The sequence below is a fragment of the Pelecanus crispus genome, chromosome 4 (assembly GCF_030463565.1).
Source record: "Pelecanus crispus isolate bPelCri1 chromosome 4, bPelCri1.pri, whole genome shotgun sequence".
Lineage (NCBI taxonomy): Eukaryota > Metazoa > Chordata > Aves > Pelecaniformes > Pelecanidae > Pelecanus > Pelecanus crispus.
Window position 1 is genome coordinate 1,228,912 of NC_134646.1, and position 18,680 is coordinate 1,247,591.

At 43.6% G+C, this 18,680-nt stretch overlaps 2 protein-coding genes across 3 annotated transcripts in view; both read right to left on the bottom strand.

The window, feature by feature from the left end:
- Positions 1-18,680, bottom strand: part of LOC104031754 (methylenetetrahydrofolate dehydrogenase (NADP+ dependent) 2 like) — an 83,396-nt gene that overhangs the window by 35,733 nt on the left and 28,983 nt on the right. Inside the window, exon 8 of one of the 2 annotated variants that reach the window (XM_075709850.1) lies at positions 13,092-13,204. The exons of the other annotated variant lie outside the window; for it this stretch is intronic. Coding sequence (XP_075565965.1) covers positions 13,092-13,204 — 113 coding nt within the window. Of the gene's footprint in view, positions 1-13,091; positions 13,205-18,680 lie in introns of those variants that run through there. 2 annotated transcript variants of the gene reach the window in all.
- EPGN (epithelial mitogen) lies at positions 961-8,651 on the bottom strand. Its single transcript, XM_009483845.1, has 5 exons — positions 8,615-8,651; positions 8,019-8,108; positions 2,231-2,351; positions 1,310-1,462; positions 961-1,015 (listed from the first exon to the last, which is right to left on the bottom strand). The coding sequence occupies exons 1-5, from the start codon at positions 8,649-8,651 to the stop codon at positions 961-963; spliced, it is 456 nt and encodes a 151-aa protein (XP_009482120.1).

The window sequence follows — 18,680 nt, forward strand, 5'->3', positions numbered from 1 at the left end:
ATGTGAGAACGGAATAGAGAGTCTGTTTCCTGGGCAAAGCTATACTCAAGTGTCAGAACCAAATTCCAGCTTCTCTAGCAACTGAAGTCTTGTGCTGAAATCACAGGGCAGAAGGTAATGCTCTACCTGAAGTTCCGTCAATCTGATGAGCTGCTGTATGGTGTTAGGGAAGAGTTCTTAGTCACGAGCACACTCAATAATCCATTTTGAGAAAGACGTCCAATTCCTTTGCTAATGAAAACAGCAAGAACTTGCCATGCCCACAGGTGCCATGACCTAATTTTCCAGCAATTGCTTACTCTCTATTCCTAAGTTTAAGTAAGGTTTTGAGAACCATCCATTTTCCTCAGTCCAAAGCACTTTACGATTTTGTCCTTTATGGCAAGAGAAGCCTACACTTTGTGTAGCACACTGAAGGTAACTGCTGTGTCGGAGGAGGGCTGTTTATCCACACACATAGGCAGCAGACACTGAAATCAAAACCCAAAAGGCTTCTTGTCAGCACATGATGTTCAGAATACAACTCCACTGTGAGACAGGTTGTGCTTTTCCTCCAGAGGAGAAAAAAAGAAGAAAAAGGGGGGGGAAAAAAAAAAGACAACAGAAAAGACCAGAGCAGAACACTGTACTAGGGCTTGAAATGACTGAAAACAGCTAAAACCAACCAGTCCTCCCCTCAGCAAATACCAACCACAGGAGAGCATTGAGAGGGCTGCAAGCATCCTTAGCTGTTCGGACCCGCTCATCTAGCAACCTTTACTAAAAAGAGGAAGTCTTTCTTCAAAAGTGAGTGGAGCCTGTCAGCTCTGCAGGAGTTCCTTTTATGTACTTGCTCTGTCATTCCCTTTATTTCATCTCATCAGCGAGGCTGGGGTACCTGCCAGATGGCGCGGGGTGGCCTTCCCAGCAGAACTTCCTCTCGTTTATAGGCGAATTGGTACGCGTCCCAATGCCGGACCTTCACAACGCCGTCTCACCCATGCACACTTTGTAGGGTGATTTCAATTTCCTGCATCTAAAATGGACAACATCGTGTGATTTTAATCAGATAAATCTAAAACCAAAGCAGTCTAAACATAACCAAAATCTAATCGCCTAACTCAGTCAGGCAGCCCCAACAAAACCCATGTTTCAGACAATCGCACCGTTTGACCCAACTGGCAGATTGGAAAGCAGAGGTACAGAGTGTCAGCTTGTTTAAGATGATGCTGCAGATCAATAGCGGGCAAGAACACACTTCCAGTGCCCTCAAAACTCTGCACACTCTAATTCAGATGAATGTAATCAGAAGGTTATGCATATCCCGTACCTCTTTCTTACGTAGCAGTAGATGATAGCAAGTATCCCACTTGTCAGTATGCCTACACCAATTCCCACAGCGATGTAGCGTTCGTAAGAATTATGGGCGTATGAATTTAGTGTTAAATGTTCACACCTCTCTCCATTATAACCTGCATGGCACCTACAAAATAAATATACACAGTGCAAAAATTATTCAGAACTCCTCATGCTTTCTATTTCAGAAACATATGTTAGTTTTCATCAGTTTTAAACAATTTAGAACAAGTCTAAACGAGGATGGGCTGCATCTGGTGCACAGTCAGAACCTCTTCACTCCACCAAGACTACCAGTTGCCCCAGTCTATCTAGTTTAAAGCTAGTTTAAGTACTGCAGTCACAGCAGCAAACGCCGTCTAAACATACCCTCATTGCGGAGGGCGTGGACAAAGAACACTGTGCTCTGCTGATCCTTAGTTGCTATAATGTCTCCAAAGGCCAAAGCGGCCCAGTATGGGCCCTCAAAAATGTTAAGGACACCATAGTCCTGACTGGTGCGTAAGCAGTTGTGGAATAAGGGAATTACGGCTGACATCTTGGAAGACCCTGCCCGCTTCGTTGCGCCCGCCGTGAAGATCTACTTATTCCTCTACTGCTTACTGTAGCACCAGTTGTGACTTGAGATGCCATCACGGCAGTGACTTACAAAGCTGTGAGTTTTCCCTCTCCTCTCCTTAGTATTACACTAGCACAGCACTACTACCTCGTTAACAGTCCTGAGCCACCACAGCACTTCAGCCTGTGCGGAACTTCAAGCCTGCAAATAACTGGCACTTGAAAGCGGCGCTCTGCTGAAAGTTAGTCACATTACATTAGTAACATGTAGCAGACAAAGAAACAATGCTGCTGCTGTTATTTTCTAAGAAGGATACTTATAAGCAGTATTCTTTACTTGCATATGGGTTTCCTCAATTCGCTGTGGAAAGCACAGAGCCCGTTGATACAATAGCTGTGGTGTTCTTCAAGACAGGTCTGCATAAGCTTCAAGAGCTTTGGCTGCTCTGTGTAGTCTACTGTAAAAGGCAAAAAAGTCATCTTATATTTAGGGAAAAAAAAGTCATTTGAATATATTTTCGCAACTCAAGTTGAACAGACATTGCCTGCAGAAGACACTTAATACATAGATCTACTGTGCTATGCCTCGCAAGCAGATTCAAACACCACTAAGCAGCACTAGCTTCTAAGAGAATCCAGCATGGCTTTTGAGAAAGAACAAACTAAACGAATTAGTTGCTCTTGAGAAGTGTGTATAAAAATGATTATGGAAGATTCACCCGCACTATCCATCCTGGAATCCATCAGAAAAACCATCCCAGGAATATCAGGGGTTTAGGACGCCATGAGAGCATTGAATTATTCTCGGTATGCTTCCCAGCGTGAATTCAAATTACCAGTTAATTCTTGTTTTCTTTTCCCCATCACAAGACAAACTATTGCATTTCTAACACTCCTGCCTGCCAGCTCTACAGCTATGTATGAGTGATGAATGGCAGAATTACTCCCTCCATCCATTCTCCACAGTCTAATGTTGAGAGTCCAGTTATGCTTGTAAGCACCCAAGACTGCCAGGATGGTCTTCCTGTGTAAAAGCACGGTCCACAACTATTAAGTTTCTGAACTTGAACTGAATTACGTGCATCCAGGTCAGCAAGCATGGTTCTGCTCTGAAAGCACCCAAAATGACTACCTTATTCCCAGCCACGGTGGCTCAAATAGGAATAAAAGAAAAGTCAAAACTGTTCTTGGGGATCTTACATCAATGTTACATCCCAACAGAAGAATGCTTGAGCCCAGGAGCAAGGCACCTTGCTGCGTACAAGGAGCGCACAGGCCGGCATCAACCTGTAACACGGGAGCAGGGGCGCAGCAAGTGAAAAGAAAGCTCAAAAGCTTCACCATCAAAGCAAGTATCTGTTGGAACTGGTCTCTCCATCCAGTTACAGGAATCGCTGATGGGGTGGAGTGTCCAAGCAACGTCTTACTATTTCAGGGGACTGTTTTAGTGATGGCTGAAGGTGATTTCCTAACCGAGTGTATGTCAACAGCAGCTTTCATTTATGACCACAAGAAAAATAACATCATGCAGGGAGGCGACAAGGCCTGCTCAGAGTGACTAAACAATGGTACAGCAAGCAGAAACCTTCCTTTCTGACTAAGTGCTGAATCAAGGTCTGGAGATATTACACTGATGGAACCACTGTCACAAACGTAAGCCTCTAACCGTCCCGCGGGCAACTCAAGATCCCGCAACACATTTTTCAGGAGTAACACCACCAACCCCCTAAATCCCCAATCAAATTCCAGTTTGAGTCATTTCATGGCAGGAATCCCCCCTGTGTGCTCAACTAAGCATTTTTTTCTTCATCCTTTACGCAGCTTCATCACAGAGATGACAAGCGACAGTAAACAGCTGCTCCACTCTATGCCCGCATGTTCGAGCAATTCACAACTTCAGTTGTGAATCATGTGGTCTGGACACCTGAGAGGCATGATGCTATCACTGTTATTCAGATCAAACAACACTACTTTGAAAATAGTGCCCTCTAAAACCTGACAGAGTAATCAGACTTCCAGCTTATCAAGAGACTTAGACAGAACAAGTGACCATTCGAGTCTGCTTGGGAAAAAAAAAAAAAAAAACCACGCTGGTTTACTACACTTTCTCGGGAAAAGCTACAGAGATGGAAAAACATGTCTTGCTTTAAAAGGAACTTTGTTGGGCTGACAAAAGGGCATCCTTTCCATTCTTGTAAGGAAAAAACACAAGTTCCTCTTCACACTGTGGAGACAGCAGACCTAAAGGTAGAAACACAATGCTATAAACTATAAACCAAATCCACAGTTTAGGCCTAGCAATCAAGTGACAATACATACACACCGGCAGATATGCCGAGACCGAGGCCCCATCTCTATCGCGCGTTGCGATGCAGGGGGGGAGTACCTGAAGCGGCTCCCAGACCAGATCTGCGCGCAGCATCACCCGGCAGCGAGCTCTGTGCCAGCACAGCTAGCTTGTCCCCCTATACTGAAACCAGAATGCCCTCTCTGCTATAGAAAGCCCTGTATATACAGGGCAGACACACCCATAGCCTTGAACCACACGCTCTGCAAGGGAAGAAGTTGGCACTGGCTACACGCAAGCTCTAGTATCAAGCTCTGGCTCTTTTCTGGCTGGCTCTGGGAACGCTGCCGACAAGCTCCGGGGACAGGCTTGTTGGCTCAGAGCACAGCCAGCACAGGACCAGGCCTTGGAGGGACAGATTTAAGGAAGAGAAGAACAACTTAACAAAGGACAGATTTCAGAGAGGAAAGGCAGATTTTATGACAAGAGATGGATGATAGAATTTTCTGCACAGGAGGACTGTATGATGCTCACTGCTGCGGAAAGCACCGTGGAACACAAAGTATGTAGCAAACATAGCTGCAGGGCTCAGCGTGCCGAGGAGACGCAGGAGACCCGCAAAGGCCCATTTTCATTCAGGCCTAATGTACCTGCAGACCCGACAGCGAAGCTCTGCAGGGAAGAGTTTCCGACAACAGGCAACGGCACATTCACGCTTCCCCCATGCCTCTCCTCAAACGCTTAAGCACCAACTGTTTTGAACTACTGTTTCAGCACAAAGGGAGCTGAGCAGCACACCATGAAACCGCTAAATATACCCACCCAACAAGACCCTTTAATGTGTGCTTCCTGCCGCCCAAAGTACTACTCTTCTACCGGGCCCTGAGAATATGTCTACTGCACAGGTTTAATATTTCACTTGCAACTCTGCCATACAGGGGAGGAAAAAGGAAGAAATAAACGTGGAGGGTACAAACCTATACACCAGAGGTGTGAAATCCCCAGCCACCTTTACTGAAAATTCCACCAGATGTATTCCCCAGCCAGAACATCCCTCCTCATCTACCGCACCGCTGCCGAGAGGTGGCAGCCTTCCATCTACCAACGGCTGGAAGAAACCTCGCTTCGCCCAGGTACGCCAAACCTCTTCCCCTGAGTGCCGTCAAAGTTAGTACTGTCAGTAGAAACAAAGGTCAGCCTAGAGCAGAAGCCTGCCTAGAAAGCATTTGAGACAAACATCTTACAGCGCAGGCGACAAACGAACAATACATCCCTCCCTCGTCCTCAGGAGCAAGAGCTTTGGCCATCGTGGGTTGCAAGATCAGATCTCAAATGTACACACAGAAATCCTAAGTGCTTATCCTTTTGACACAGCAAAAGTACAAATTACCTCTGCAAGAGTGATGAGTCTTGAAAACAAAAAGAACGATTTTCTAACCCATCCCAGAGCATTATGCTAATTCATATCATATTATCCACCTAGATAATAAATAAGCTGTTGAATAAACACATCCATGTGCCCTTTCATGTCACGTGAGGCAAGAAAAGCATGCTGTGTAAGCACTTGACAGCTGCCTACAACTGAGTCATTCAAACAGATACACTTGGCAAGATCTGACATGAAATCAAAACTACAGGTACTTGGAAGCCTGGGCATGCCAAAACTGACAGACCGGCAACAAAAAGAGTCAGCCACAAAGACCACGACAGCTCAGCCTTCAAGTATGGTGCGTCAGGGAGGAACAGGAGAGTCAGAAAGGGGAGGCAGGGAAGGGGTCAGCCCCAGGTTCAGGGCCTCCCTTACAGGCTGCACAGAAGCAGCAGCTCACAGCAACGCAGGGATCTCATTTTTTCCCCAGTAAAACCAAGCCCTTCCCTACTCCCGGCTGCCCGTTTTGCTACGGAGGCTCCCCTTCAGCCCAAACCGTGTCAGAAGTTCCTTATCCCTGCCGTGTCCGCTCCCAGCCAGGCATCCTCTTCATTACCTTTTCCCCGCCTTGGCTGATCACCGAGCCTAACATTCCCTAGCCCCCGCAGCAGTGACAAGTAAAGCCTACCTAACATAAAGTAAGGAAGTAGGACATGATCTTGTAAATAGGAGGCAAATAGATTGAGCAGAAATTAATCGTTTTCCACAAACTGCACCTCAGTCCCCAGAGAACTTGCAATGCCACAAGAAACTGCCAGTTCCTCCACTGATACTTAACCAGGAATTCATTTTCTTAGGATCCAGTATTACTGAACCTTGGTTATAAACCTCACATTAAACTTAACTTGCACAGCAATAGGAGCTACAAGAAAACTTCAGAGAGGTACAGCCCATTTCCTTGGTGACTTTTTAAGCATTTCTTTTCAATCTTCTTTCTGAAAATGCTGTTTTCTAACTTTTCAGTGGCTTTGTAAAAGGTGCACTGAAATATACTTTTAACTACCCACATGTGCTTGTACGTTTGTGAATTTGCTTCCACCTTTGAGGGGAACGCACTCTCTCTCAACTAAAAGCGCTGGTACGCAGGTAACTCGCACAGCCACAGCTAGCGTAACAGCCATTATTGGACATGGCTGTGTCCCTGTCAATAAGCCTCTTATTTGTTAAAACATGACCCGTAACTCCTGCTTTCAGAAATAATACAAAACAGGGTACCTAAGTCACAACATTTTTACTTCATTATACTCCTGCTTGCTGTATGCAACTCTGGAAGTATCGTGTCACAAACAAATCCACTAAACCAGACCACAGTGCTGCACTGATAAATCCAACTACTGCAGCCAAAAATCATCATCACCTTGACTTCCCATACATATATTTCACATATATATATATATATATGTAACCCACATATCTAGTATATGTATGGGTCAACATATATGTATCTCTAACACTGTACCACTAAGACAAATTACACAGAAAAAAAGTTTGACTTGTTAAGAGAAAATCAAAAGCTCATGGATCTACTAAAAAAAGCTTGTAAGACATCCTGTGATGTCTTACAATTAACAGAAGATGATTTGTATGCATGTTTATGTTCTTTTTAAAGTACAAAGACATTAATAAGTATCACAGTTAAAATCCTTCCCTCCTTTACTGACCTGCCAAAACCTCAGCTCCAGATCGCACAGTTCTCCAAAAGTAATGACATCACTAGCACCTGAAGTAACATCAAGAATGCAGCTTGCAGGATAAACACAGCGCTCTGGTCTCAGATGTTGGCAGGTAAATAGCTTGAGTTCACATTTCAGTCAGAAAAGAAGAAGAAAGAAAAGAGAGCACTAGCACTCTGAAGAGGGCTGTGGAAGCTGCGATAGCCAAAAGCAAAACTGCAACAGAGAAAAACTACTGAGTAACAGTAATGAGAAGCATCACTTGAAGTTACGCTCGCTGCATTCTCACTTGTATGAATAAAGATTCACATTGCAGACACCTAAAACCAAGCACGAGTTAAAACTAACAGAAATGGGATCAGAAACACAGACCATCTATCCCAGTTAGCTTCAAAACATCTTCCTCAAATTATAACTGGCTTTGGATAAATGCTGAGCCAACCCCAGCTGAGTGGCAGCTATTACTTCAGAGAGTTTTTTTAAGACTCCATGAAGAAAGCGGCTCATCTCACAAACATAACATACACGAAATTGAACAGTGTCTAAGTGACAGGAGCATTATAGCAGCTATCTTCATAATAGATTTTAAATAGATTTTGTTGGCTTTTATTGTGTCGGGTTTGGTTTGTCAGGTTTTTTTGTTGGTTTGGGGTTTTGGGGTGTTTTTTTTTTTAATTAATCTGTCACTTAAAAAAAAAAAAAAAAGAGACAAACAGAACAAAAAAGAAATAAATACCTTCGGTGTTGTTTTTTGTCCAATTATTCCATAAGTCTGTGCTGAGGGATGAAACAGTAATAGCTGACTCTTCACTCAGTGCCCCCATTGCTGTGTAATGCAAATAGATGCTTACTGTAACAGAAAAACTCAGTATATCTATTCAAGGTTCATTTCATCCAGAAAACATGTACCCACTTAATACAATTCTGATACCATGCAGCAATATAATAACAATTCATTTAAAACATTCTTGCCTCAAACTTCATTTTGCCACAGCATAATTATGATTGTGGGGAAACAAAGAACTGTTTGCAAATTTCCAAAAGACACATCCATTCTGTTCTCCAGTCTATTATCTTAGGCAATTTACAACACAGATACCTGTAATATACTACAATGTTACACCTATTTACCAGTCTAAGTAGCTTCTTTTCAAAGAGTCTAAATTATACCCTATCAGTTAAAATTTCATCCAGGTTTAAAATTGCTAAAGTAATTCTGCTTCGCAACGTCTTTCCATGCTTCCCACCCCTACCGCTGATTTCAGAAAGAGCGAACTATTGTTCAACAAAGCCTTGTACATTACGACATTGAAAAGCCTCCTCCAAACCTACCTTTCAGCAAAATATAGATTAGCATTCCAAATGCCATGGCAAGCAGCTGCTGTAACACCTTCTCAACTCTTCTTTCCAGATGGCTCGCTCGCTCTGCTTATCTGTGCTCCCGTGTTTTCTCTCGCACTTATATGCCATGAAGCGTCATCTGCTGCTCTCACCAATCAAAAAAAGGTGCATCTGGCAACAACCTCAACCCCTGGGGCAACCACACATTTATTTAGGAAACTGCTATTATCTAGCAATGGGATCAGGTTTTCTTTTGAAACCCTGGTTTCCTATTACCTGTGGGCATAATTGTGCATGCAAAGATACAGTTTTCAAGAGAGACCTGGTATCTGCCAGAGCAGATCAACGAAATACAGCAAAACAGAGGCGAGCAAAATGAAGAATGACGTATTGTGAAAAACGTGACCTTTCTTTCCCCTTAGCAACGTAGGTCTCGCGTTACTTCCAGGAGGACAGTCAGCATTCAGGATGTTACTCTGGAGTGCAGGGTCTGGGGACCAGCCCCTGCTTTGCTTGCGTTCCTTCCTCCGTCCTCCCTGTACCTCAGGTCCTTGCCATCCAGAAGAGGAACCGCGAGAACAGCTAGCGCCGAGATTAGGAAGTGATCAGACACAAAGATAGTGGATGATGTTCTCCATCAGTGACTGCCAGCGAGAGGCCTTTGATCACAGGCGCTGGGGAGCCCGAGGGTCACGCTGATCACTTTTCTTTCAGCCTTCCCGTGCGCACGACACTCTGAAGCAAGGCAAGCCACCAGCCCCGCGCAAGGCCTGGGATTGCTGGCGGGAGCTACGCGCGGTTGCGCGGGGCTGAAGTCGAAAACTGGCAAAGCACAGGCACCAAGAAAACACAGACCAAAAGAGCAGGTAAGCTGCTGCCTCCTTTATCAGGCTATCCCTTCATTAGTTCCTGCCACTACACTGCCTGTCCTGGTTTCAGCTGGGACAGTTAATTTTCTTCCTAGTAGCAGGCACAGTGCTGTCTTTTGGATTTAGGATGAGAAGAATGCTGATCACACGCTGATGGTTTAGTTGTTGCTCAGTAGGGCTTATGCCAGGCAAGGACTTTTCAGCTTCCCCTGCTCTGCCAGGGGCACAAGGAGCTGGGAGGGGGCACAGCCAGGAGAGTTGATCCCAACTGTCCCAAGGGCCATTCCATACCATACGGCATCGTGGGCAGTATAGAAACTGGGGGGGTTGGCCGGGGAGCAGCGATCGCTGCTCGGGAACTGGCTGGGCATCGGTCGGCGGGTGGTGAGCAGTTGCATTGTGCATCACTCCTTTTGTATATTATTATTATCGCTTCCTTCTCTGTCCTATTAAACCGTCTTTATCTCAACCCACAAATTGTACTTTTTTTCTTTCACCCTCGATTTTCTCCCCCATCCTGCCGGGGAGGGGGAGAGCGAGCCAACGGCTGTGTGGTCTTTAGCTGCCTGCCGGGTTAAACCGCAACACTGCCACAGAAGCCCATCTCTACCTTTTCAAAGAAGTGGGTACACATAATGAGAAGCACCATACTTTTTATATAAAGTGTTTGTAGATCTCTAAGACACACCTGTCACACATTTCTTATGCTAAGCTACTCTCCACAGCCCCAAATGCTGTCCAACTTCTTTGGTCACAGGCAGCTTGGAACAAGTAGGACTGGTCTCTCGGAAGGGTACTTACGTAGCCAAACATACTAGAGCAGATCATCAGAAATGCCCAGTTCAATTATGTACACACACATCAATGACCCAGCTGTCACCGAAGGAGAGCTACACGCTTCGCCCCAGCAACAACTTTCGCTTTCTCAACTGTGAGCTCCAAGAAACAAGAAAAATGCACAATTTTAATGTTTTAAAACCAAAGTTCTTCTGATAAATGCTCCAGTAGCTCCGGTCAGCTCAAGTTCTCCCTCTACGCTGCACTCTCCTCAGTGATCTGTAGGATTAAATCTAACCACTTCACATGTTAAGGGAAAAACACAAGCTAGTTATGCACATTTTAATTAAGCGTTCTCCTGCTCATGGACTGCATTCCAGGAGGCTTTTCCCTTCCTCTGCTATCCTGAATTGCTGCATGCCTGCACACTGATCGAGTGCAGCTTGCGCACACCCCGGATCGACAGGAGCGTTTATGCCTACCTGGATAACCTCTGCTATCAGTCCCGAGCAGGGCTGAGTCTCATGAGCCTTGCTTTCAACACATATCTACACAATGGGAGCTTAATCCGGCTTGAATCCGAGGTGGCTTTGTCATTAGGCAATACAGCTGGGCGCGGTAGGCCTGTAAGAAGGCTTCAGCGGATAAGGCCATGCCTCTGTCCGCCACAGGGCGTTCATGCTTGGACCGGGCTTGACCAGGTCTGGCACACGAGCATGCTTTTTGGGTTGGTTCATAGGCCCTTCCCTCTGGATGTTCTGCCAGTGGAAAATACTCTCACAGATGTGTCTGGCAGCTCTGAAAATAGCGTGCCGTCGAGCGAAACCTCGGTCTCGCTGGCTTGTGTGTAATGCTAACCCATCCAGCACAGGAGAAAAGAGAAAAAGCTTAAGATGCACAGTAAACTCTTTGTAGGACATGAAAGAGGCAGACTCACTCAAATGACTTAAGCAAAATGCCATAAATTCTTATTCTGCCAAAAAAAAAAAAAAATGCAGAGATGGTTATAGTTAAATCAAAGAAAACAAACATGAATCTAGCACAGCAATGTAAACAGATGAAAAAAAGTAATGACTGAACATGCAAAACACCTCCATTCGCTCCATTCTTAACACACTGCTAAAAAAATAAAGCACGCAATCACCTCCAAAACTGTATTAACATGTTCCACCAAGACTAACATAACAGGGAACGAGTTTTATTCCATCTTAGTCAATGACGGGTTGATCAGTCTAAGTATTATCTCCACAGGCACCTTGATCCTCCTAATAGTTATACTACTGCTTAAATTTAAACAGATAAGTAAGTGTCTGCACTATTGGCACTATATATTTAGCAATGATTCTGTCAGCCTCTTTGGTAAACACTGTATTCAACAAAACTCTCAGTAAGTCCATCACAGGAACAATCAGCACCAAAGTGATGCTCCATCTTGCTTCTTTAATTACAGTAAGAGCATCTTTTTGTTTAATGGCAGTACTATTTAGCCACGATTTTTTTTTAACTCCCCTTTCAAATTATCTATAGTCTACTGGCAAACACCTAAGGCTCTTGATGAAAATAAATCAAGCTTTCCCGACTGAGATAAAAACACCAAGACAGAAGTCCAAACTCACTCCCAGTGATTTCTGTGGGAACTGGGGTAGGCTCCTCGTGTCAATAGTGCACACCCTCAGTTCAACTGGGACCTTAGCAGTAACTCCGCTCCAACTTTTACATTGCATGAGACTATTCTAGATCCACCTTGGAACTAAAATTTCGGGGAATAGAAACATACTGATCTTCTCATCCCATACAGACCTCTCTAAGCAGCAAAACATTGTAGCCAAGGATTCACAGGGCTGAGCCTTACATCGTGGACTAAGCAAAACCCCTTCGTGCAGTTTCAGAAAATAAAAGAATAATTAAATGGCTTAAAATTCCAGCACAAATATTTAATCAGGGAAAAAGTTTGGCTTTCCTCTTCCTCTTCTCCCCCCCCCCATTATACATCATGTACATACACAGTAGTTTTAACTGCATTCTACCTAATTAAAGTCCGATCCAGCCCAGTCATCTATTCAGGGCTTTTTTTGTGGGATGAGGGTATTATGCACCAAAACGCTTTGCTGAACAAATCCAGACATGGAAAGAAAACAATTCTGGCCTCAATTCTAGCTACTTATTCATGCATACCTCTTGCATATGGTTAAGGTCAGAATTTGACCAGTGTTCAAGCTTACTTGACTATTTTAAAAGATGTCTTGAACATTTGCATTCATGTCAACATTACTGCCTGACAGCTGAGACAAAAATTTCAGGCTTTCATCCCTTTCAGATTCAAGATTTCTGCTGCTATCTCTAAGTGTTTAAAAAAAAAAAAAAAAAAAAAATTCAAGACTTCAAACTACACCCAATCTGCTTCATGACCTCAGAACCCAAACCAGGTTTTTATAAGTTACCTAGCACGTTGTAACTTAGTTTTTAGACTGTTTGACCAAAACTGAGGGTTTCAAGCGCTTAAAGAGATCTTGATAATTTCCCCCCATCCCCAGATACGCAGGTGTATTTCTAATTCATGCTTCAATCTTCATTTTCACACACATAATTGACCACCAACAACGCATCTGAATAGGCTGCACTCTCAAATTCATTTTTGCTCACAATCAGTCAGTAGGAGGTAACAAAGTATTTTAACATTTTGTAAACCATTAGGTTCAGCATACTTTACATGAAAAAATAAATACAATGTAGAAATAAATACCTTTGTAGTAAAAAATAAATGTTTTGCATATCAATAAATAGAACAACTTGGATTCTTCTTCCAAGGTAGCCCGCTTGCTCTAGTAAATGAGCTTTTTAGCAACCGTGAGTGTGTTCTTCAGAAGCATTGCAACAGTCATAGGTCCTACCCCTCCTGGCACCGGAGTGATAAAGCCAGCCTTCTTCTTCACTTCTAAGAGAAAAGAGAAAAAGGTATTGACCAAGAATGTTTCCAAAAAACTTTTTTTTTCCTTCAGCTGCCCACATAGGCCTAGCTGGCAATGAGCATAAAAGACTGCGACATGGCAAATAATGGAGAATATGGGAAAAGTTAAAGCAGAAGTCTTATTACAGCCACGGTAGAGACAGAATACAGCCAGGACCAGGGCTGTGGTAAGGTTGTTTTCTTCATCTGAATATTATTACCCAGCAGCTAGTTCTGGGGCATGGTTTCACAACCTGTGCGAGCTGATCCGCCTGCAGCAGGCTCCCCTGTCCTCACGGGAGCGACACACACACACACGGACTGTGGTCAAACAAATGGAAAGTTAGTACCACCATTTTTTTTTTTTTTGGCAAGGGGCAATTTTTGAGTGCTGGACCTGGCTGAGCAGCTGGCCTGGGAATGTCTGGGTGACACCAAGGCAGGACAACCCCAGGAGGGCAGCACAGACTTGCATCACCCCCATCTGCCAACGGTGATACTGCACCTTCATTATGCAGGACAGCTAGGGAAGCTGGGGATCTCGTTCTGTAGTAAAGAGATGATCCCCCAAACTGTAAGCATTCCCGAGGAGCGGCATGCAGAGCAGGAGTCTGCCTTAACTACCAACATCAACAACTGCTGCTGGTGCTCTCCAAAGTCACCTATTCAGCCTCTTTCTCCTGCTCTGGCTTGTGCCTTCTAACAAAGACATTCTACAATCGCAAAAGAACAAAAACGAGAGTTGTCTTCAAGCAAAAATAGGTTCTAGTGGCAAAACTCCCCTTGCAACTTCAGCCATAAAGACTCAGCTCCTCCAGAGAAGACTTGTTTTTAAATTTTTCTTTTTTTTAAACCCGTGTTACTAGGGTGCCTATACTGAACTCAGATCCAGAGGCACAGATCTTCCCAAAGTCTCAAACAGAAATGAAACTCTTACAGCTGAATTAGCTCCAACCATGAACCACGTCAGACTATCCAAAGTTAGTATGCGCCTTGAATGCTTGTGTTAAGAGGTAAATATGTATGGATTATTTAAGCATTTAAGTTGACACCTGCCAAGTTCACCTCTTTGTACGAGGAATTAACATAAACATACCCATAAATCCTGACTTGATATTCTTATCTACAGTGCAAAATGCAATCAACTGGAATTGCAGGTTACTTGCAAAGGAATTAGATGCAACAGCTGGGAATTCATTGCATGACAAATTAATGAGGAGTTATTTGCTAATAATTGTTAGTCCAAATGGCTTATTACTAACCTGATTACTGCAGAGGTTTTTTTCTCAAGTGCCACCACGAGACCTTTTTTGTTTGTTAGTTTGGGGTTTTTTTTGCTTGCTTAGAAATAACTGCTTGGAAACTCACACCCCAGATTTAAAAGCATTGTTTTTAAAAAGCCGCACACACAGGAGAAAACAGCAAGCCTAACTCTGACACAAGCACATACGTTTCCATGAAGTCACTACAGAGATGAATCTATACCTGGCTATGAGAAGACATCAATGGATGGAAAACTAGGCTCCTTGATTTTGGAACAAACAAGATAACTTACTGCTGCCTGAAGTGTATTCATCCTGAATCTATCTGGTGCTTTACTGTTGAGAATAACAAGGTCTCACAAAAAGAAATATCACAAGAGTATTTCAGAAGCCAGATATTGTTTCTTTTGGACAGAACATTTATTCTATTTTAAGCAGGTGTAAATGAAACAAAAAGACCCCACTGTCTGAACTCCCAAAGGCAGAGACCTACTAAGAGCATTCGCAGAAGTTAACGATGAATAATTCACTGAACTGAAGAACAGAAGATCAAGCCCCATTGAGGACAGATGATAATTACAACTGGGAGGGTTTAAATTACTGGGTTGAGTGGTACCACCAAATATACTGTTAAAATATTTGGAAAGGTAAACAAATTTCAATGCGTTATGGGTTTTTTTTAAACATTTACATTGTAACAAAGGAATTAAGAATAACTGTCATATGAGATGTTATTATTCTCAAACAAATAATTTGTCTTTTTTAATAGTTACACTATTTTGAACCACCTGCCATTTGAGATTGGCATTTACGGTTAATACAGTTACTACGAAGTCCCAGATTAATGTCATAATTATTGAAGTGTACCCACATCTGAAGAAAACACAGTAATTAACATAGAAAATATTTTAGGCATTTTAAATTGAAATAAGTTTGTTTCCATGGCAATGTTACATACCTCTTTTTGTGGTATTATTCAAACTACTCCTATCTTCCTTACAAAGAGATACAATCCACAACAGGACCATGCCTTACCTAAAGAAAGCCTTCTAATGAATATCATGTACTACACACATCGCCTCTAGTGTCAGTAACCGTACTCGGCAGTAAACACACAGTACACTGTTTTCACAAGTTGTTGAGGAATTTCTCTCTACATACTCTATCATTATGGAAATCCCTGTGGGTCAGTGTGGCAGAAGACCTATTTTGTATCACTTAGCATAAAACCACCCGGATAGCTTATTCACAAAAGCCGATCCAGATTTTTAAATGCACAACAGGTGTCTATGTTGGGGAAACTACCATCTGGTAAGTTCCATCTGTAAGTGTAAACACAGATCTGGTGAATGCCATTTTCTCAGATGAATGCCAGCAACCAAAGGGGGGAAAAACAACCTGGCCCTCAAAAATGTAAACAGAATTTCCTCTCCTCGTGAAGCATCGTAGGCCAAAGCACAGTCCCAAGACAGCACTTCAGCATGACCCATCTCATGTCGGCATGCAAGGTGCTACGCTGTCGGTTCCTTCCAGAAGGTTTTGTTTCTGCTTCTCAGCAACAGTATAGCTTTGCCCTTAGCTTTAACTCTGCTTTCTCGAGATGCGTGTTGTTCTCCCAGGCATTTCTCTGCCAATCTGGAAAATGTTGGTATGCAAATTAGGTGCCTATAGGGGAGGAGCTGCTATTTTGCAGCTTCGGTAGAACCTTAAAATCTTCCTTTGATTCTTCAGAAGAAATGAAATGTAGATTGTTTCCTTGAAAAACAGGATCCACTGCTTTGCAAACAGCCCTTCATTCCTAGGTTCCTTTAAAGCTGAGGCCATCAGACACCTAGCAGGGTTAATCACACAAACCAAGGGCAAGTCTCAACCTGAAGGCAGTTCTGGGTCTTGTGCATCTGCATTAAGTGATGCAGAGCAATTCCTGCCTAAGCACTGTTTCCACAAAGCTTTATTAGTCCCTGCAAAGCTACTCTGGATCACTCCATCCCTGCAGCGCTGCATAAGTGCGAGTCACATGCTCAACAATCACAGCAGACACCCCGTGTTCTGCTCTACACATTCTGGGATTCTTCTCGCTATGCACTGCGGGCTACCAACCAGCAAGCATCTCTCTCGTTTCTCATAGTTCCTTCTTTTTGACGTTTCTTTGTTTCTCTTGCTGCAGCTATTTTAACAGCAATATAAAGGAAAAGCAAGGAATTATAGCCCAATACTGTAATTCTAACAGTTCCTACATCCTTCCTCCTCCGGTACCTCTAAAAGCCAAGGAACAGAGGCATCTCGGGCAGAAAAATCCAGCGTAAAATTATGCACAACAGCTTCTTTGCATTGGGCTAATTAGCACAGACAGGCGGATGGGATATCTCTGTAGCCTTGGGATAATAAAGCAGCGGCAGCAGAAACGCAAGATATCAAAGCTGAGTCACTCAGACCCCTGCAGGACATGCTCTTCTGCAGAGGAGTACCCAGACTTGGCCACCCAGCAGCTTACTGCCACCAGTCAGCAATCAGCCACAGCCCGGCTTTCTGGCCGTCACAGCCTAATGCTAACGTTCTTATTTATTTCTTGTGCTAGCGGAGCATAACAACAGGCACTGCTTCCCTTGACTTTGCAGAGCAGCCATATGGTGACAAGATTACACTGACCAGACTTTTATTAATTGCAACATGAATGCCAAGTCTTCAAAATCAACTGAGAAATTAACTAACAAAGGCTACAGCAAAAGCAGCTGGAACACCCACGTTCTATTTTCACAACCCCTGTTTGGAAAAGCTCCACAGGAGAGATAATTTGGGAAGGATTCAATACTCTGAAGGGAAGCCTACAGCCTGGAAGGTAATACAACGAATGCAAAGCGGCAGCAAACAACCATCAGAAGCGACTGCTGTCACAAAGCCTGGGCTTTGCGCAAACTGGAGCTAAGATACAACTGCAGGATCACCGTTTCCACTAAGAAACTGGATTCGAATATTATTGCGGTACATCTCTTAAACTACAAAGACAAGTTTCTTAAAACTTGTCAACTCGCCCGATTACTTTGTAGTCATCAGTCCTGTAGCTGATGAGGACAGGATACATTTCCCTGGTTTTCATTCAACTGATTCTTTCTTTTTGGTACACTTGGTCAATCCAGAAGCGATACGTGAATCTGGTCCATTCTTTACCTTAATAGTATTCAACATACCATTTCCCTGGTTTCCCTACGTACAATTATCCCTCATTCAAAGGAAATTCATAACATACACCCATCACCCTTCACCATATCGATCATTTGCTGAGGCACTCTTTTTTGCTATTCAGTAGTGGAAACCCCTCCCTGCTCCCGGTGGCACCCATTTTCCAGAATCTCTTTTACATTGCCTAGGCTGTGCAAAACAGATGTGTCAGGAGAACAATTCGCATTTATAAACCGCTCCTCCATTGATACCGCAACTACATCACCTACAAGGGTCTTACATAAAGGATTGCTTTTCTATATAGGCATCCCATAAAGACTCAAAAAACAGCATTACTGCCTTCTTGTGAAAGATATGGGAGGAATCATCAAGAAATATAGGCAGCTTTTAAAGCAAATCCCACTTGAGTTCTGTACACTTGGGTTTCACGGGCATTTCCAGTTCCAGTTCCAAAGGTTACTACCCTGCTCTACCAGCCACTCCTGAAAATGGTGCTCCACCCAAAAAAGCCATTCCAGTTAAATGCTCTGTGTAAGTTGTTGCTTTATTTCATGTTCCTGGTCCTTGCAGCCCTCCTCCCCACTTAGTACTAATGCTGTGGCAACAAAAGCCCTATAAAACAGGGCCAAGTACACCCACACGTGCATTACCCTGTTCATAGAAACATGTCTCCTTTTCTGTGACTGAAACTTGCTGCCCAGAACTAAAACGGCGCTGGCAATAATCTACGGATGCCGCCGCTTCTCCTCCTCCCCATCACTTCACTCTCCCTCGCATGGCTCCCAGAAGCTATGAAACAACCCCTTCCCTGGGCCATGTATTTTGGCAAATTCTTAACATAAATAGGGGTACACTGAACATGCCGTGCTGGTTATGTATGGAGAGATGCACACACAGTTTAAGACAGCCTAGCAATATAAGGCTAAGTACCTCAGCGCTTTGCAGCTGACCTCCGCATGCACAGTGTTTTCCTGTCTTGTTCTTTTAGGTACCTTGGAACTGCACAACAAACTATTCTGGAC

Bases quoted from the DNA above. Each gene is read 5' to 3' on its own strand.
- EPGN (XM_009483845.1), bottom strand. From the start codon at position 8,651: ATGGCATTTGGAATGCTAATCTATATTTTGCTGAAAG. The intron at 2,352-8,018 runs GTATTTATTTCT...TGCCTTTTACAG, and splicing joins GACAAAAAACAACACCGAAG to TAGACTACACAGAGCAGCCA. The intron at 1,463-2,230 runs GTAAAGAATACT...TTTATTTTGTAG, and splicing joins TTGAGGAAACCCATATGCAA to GTGCCATGCAGGTTATAATG.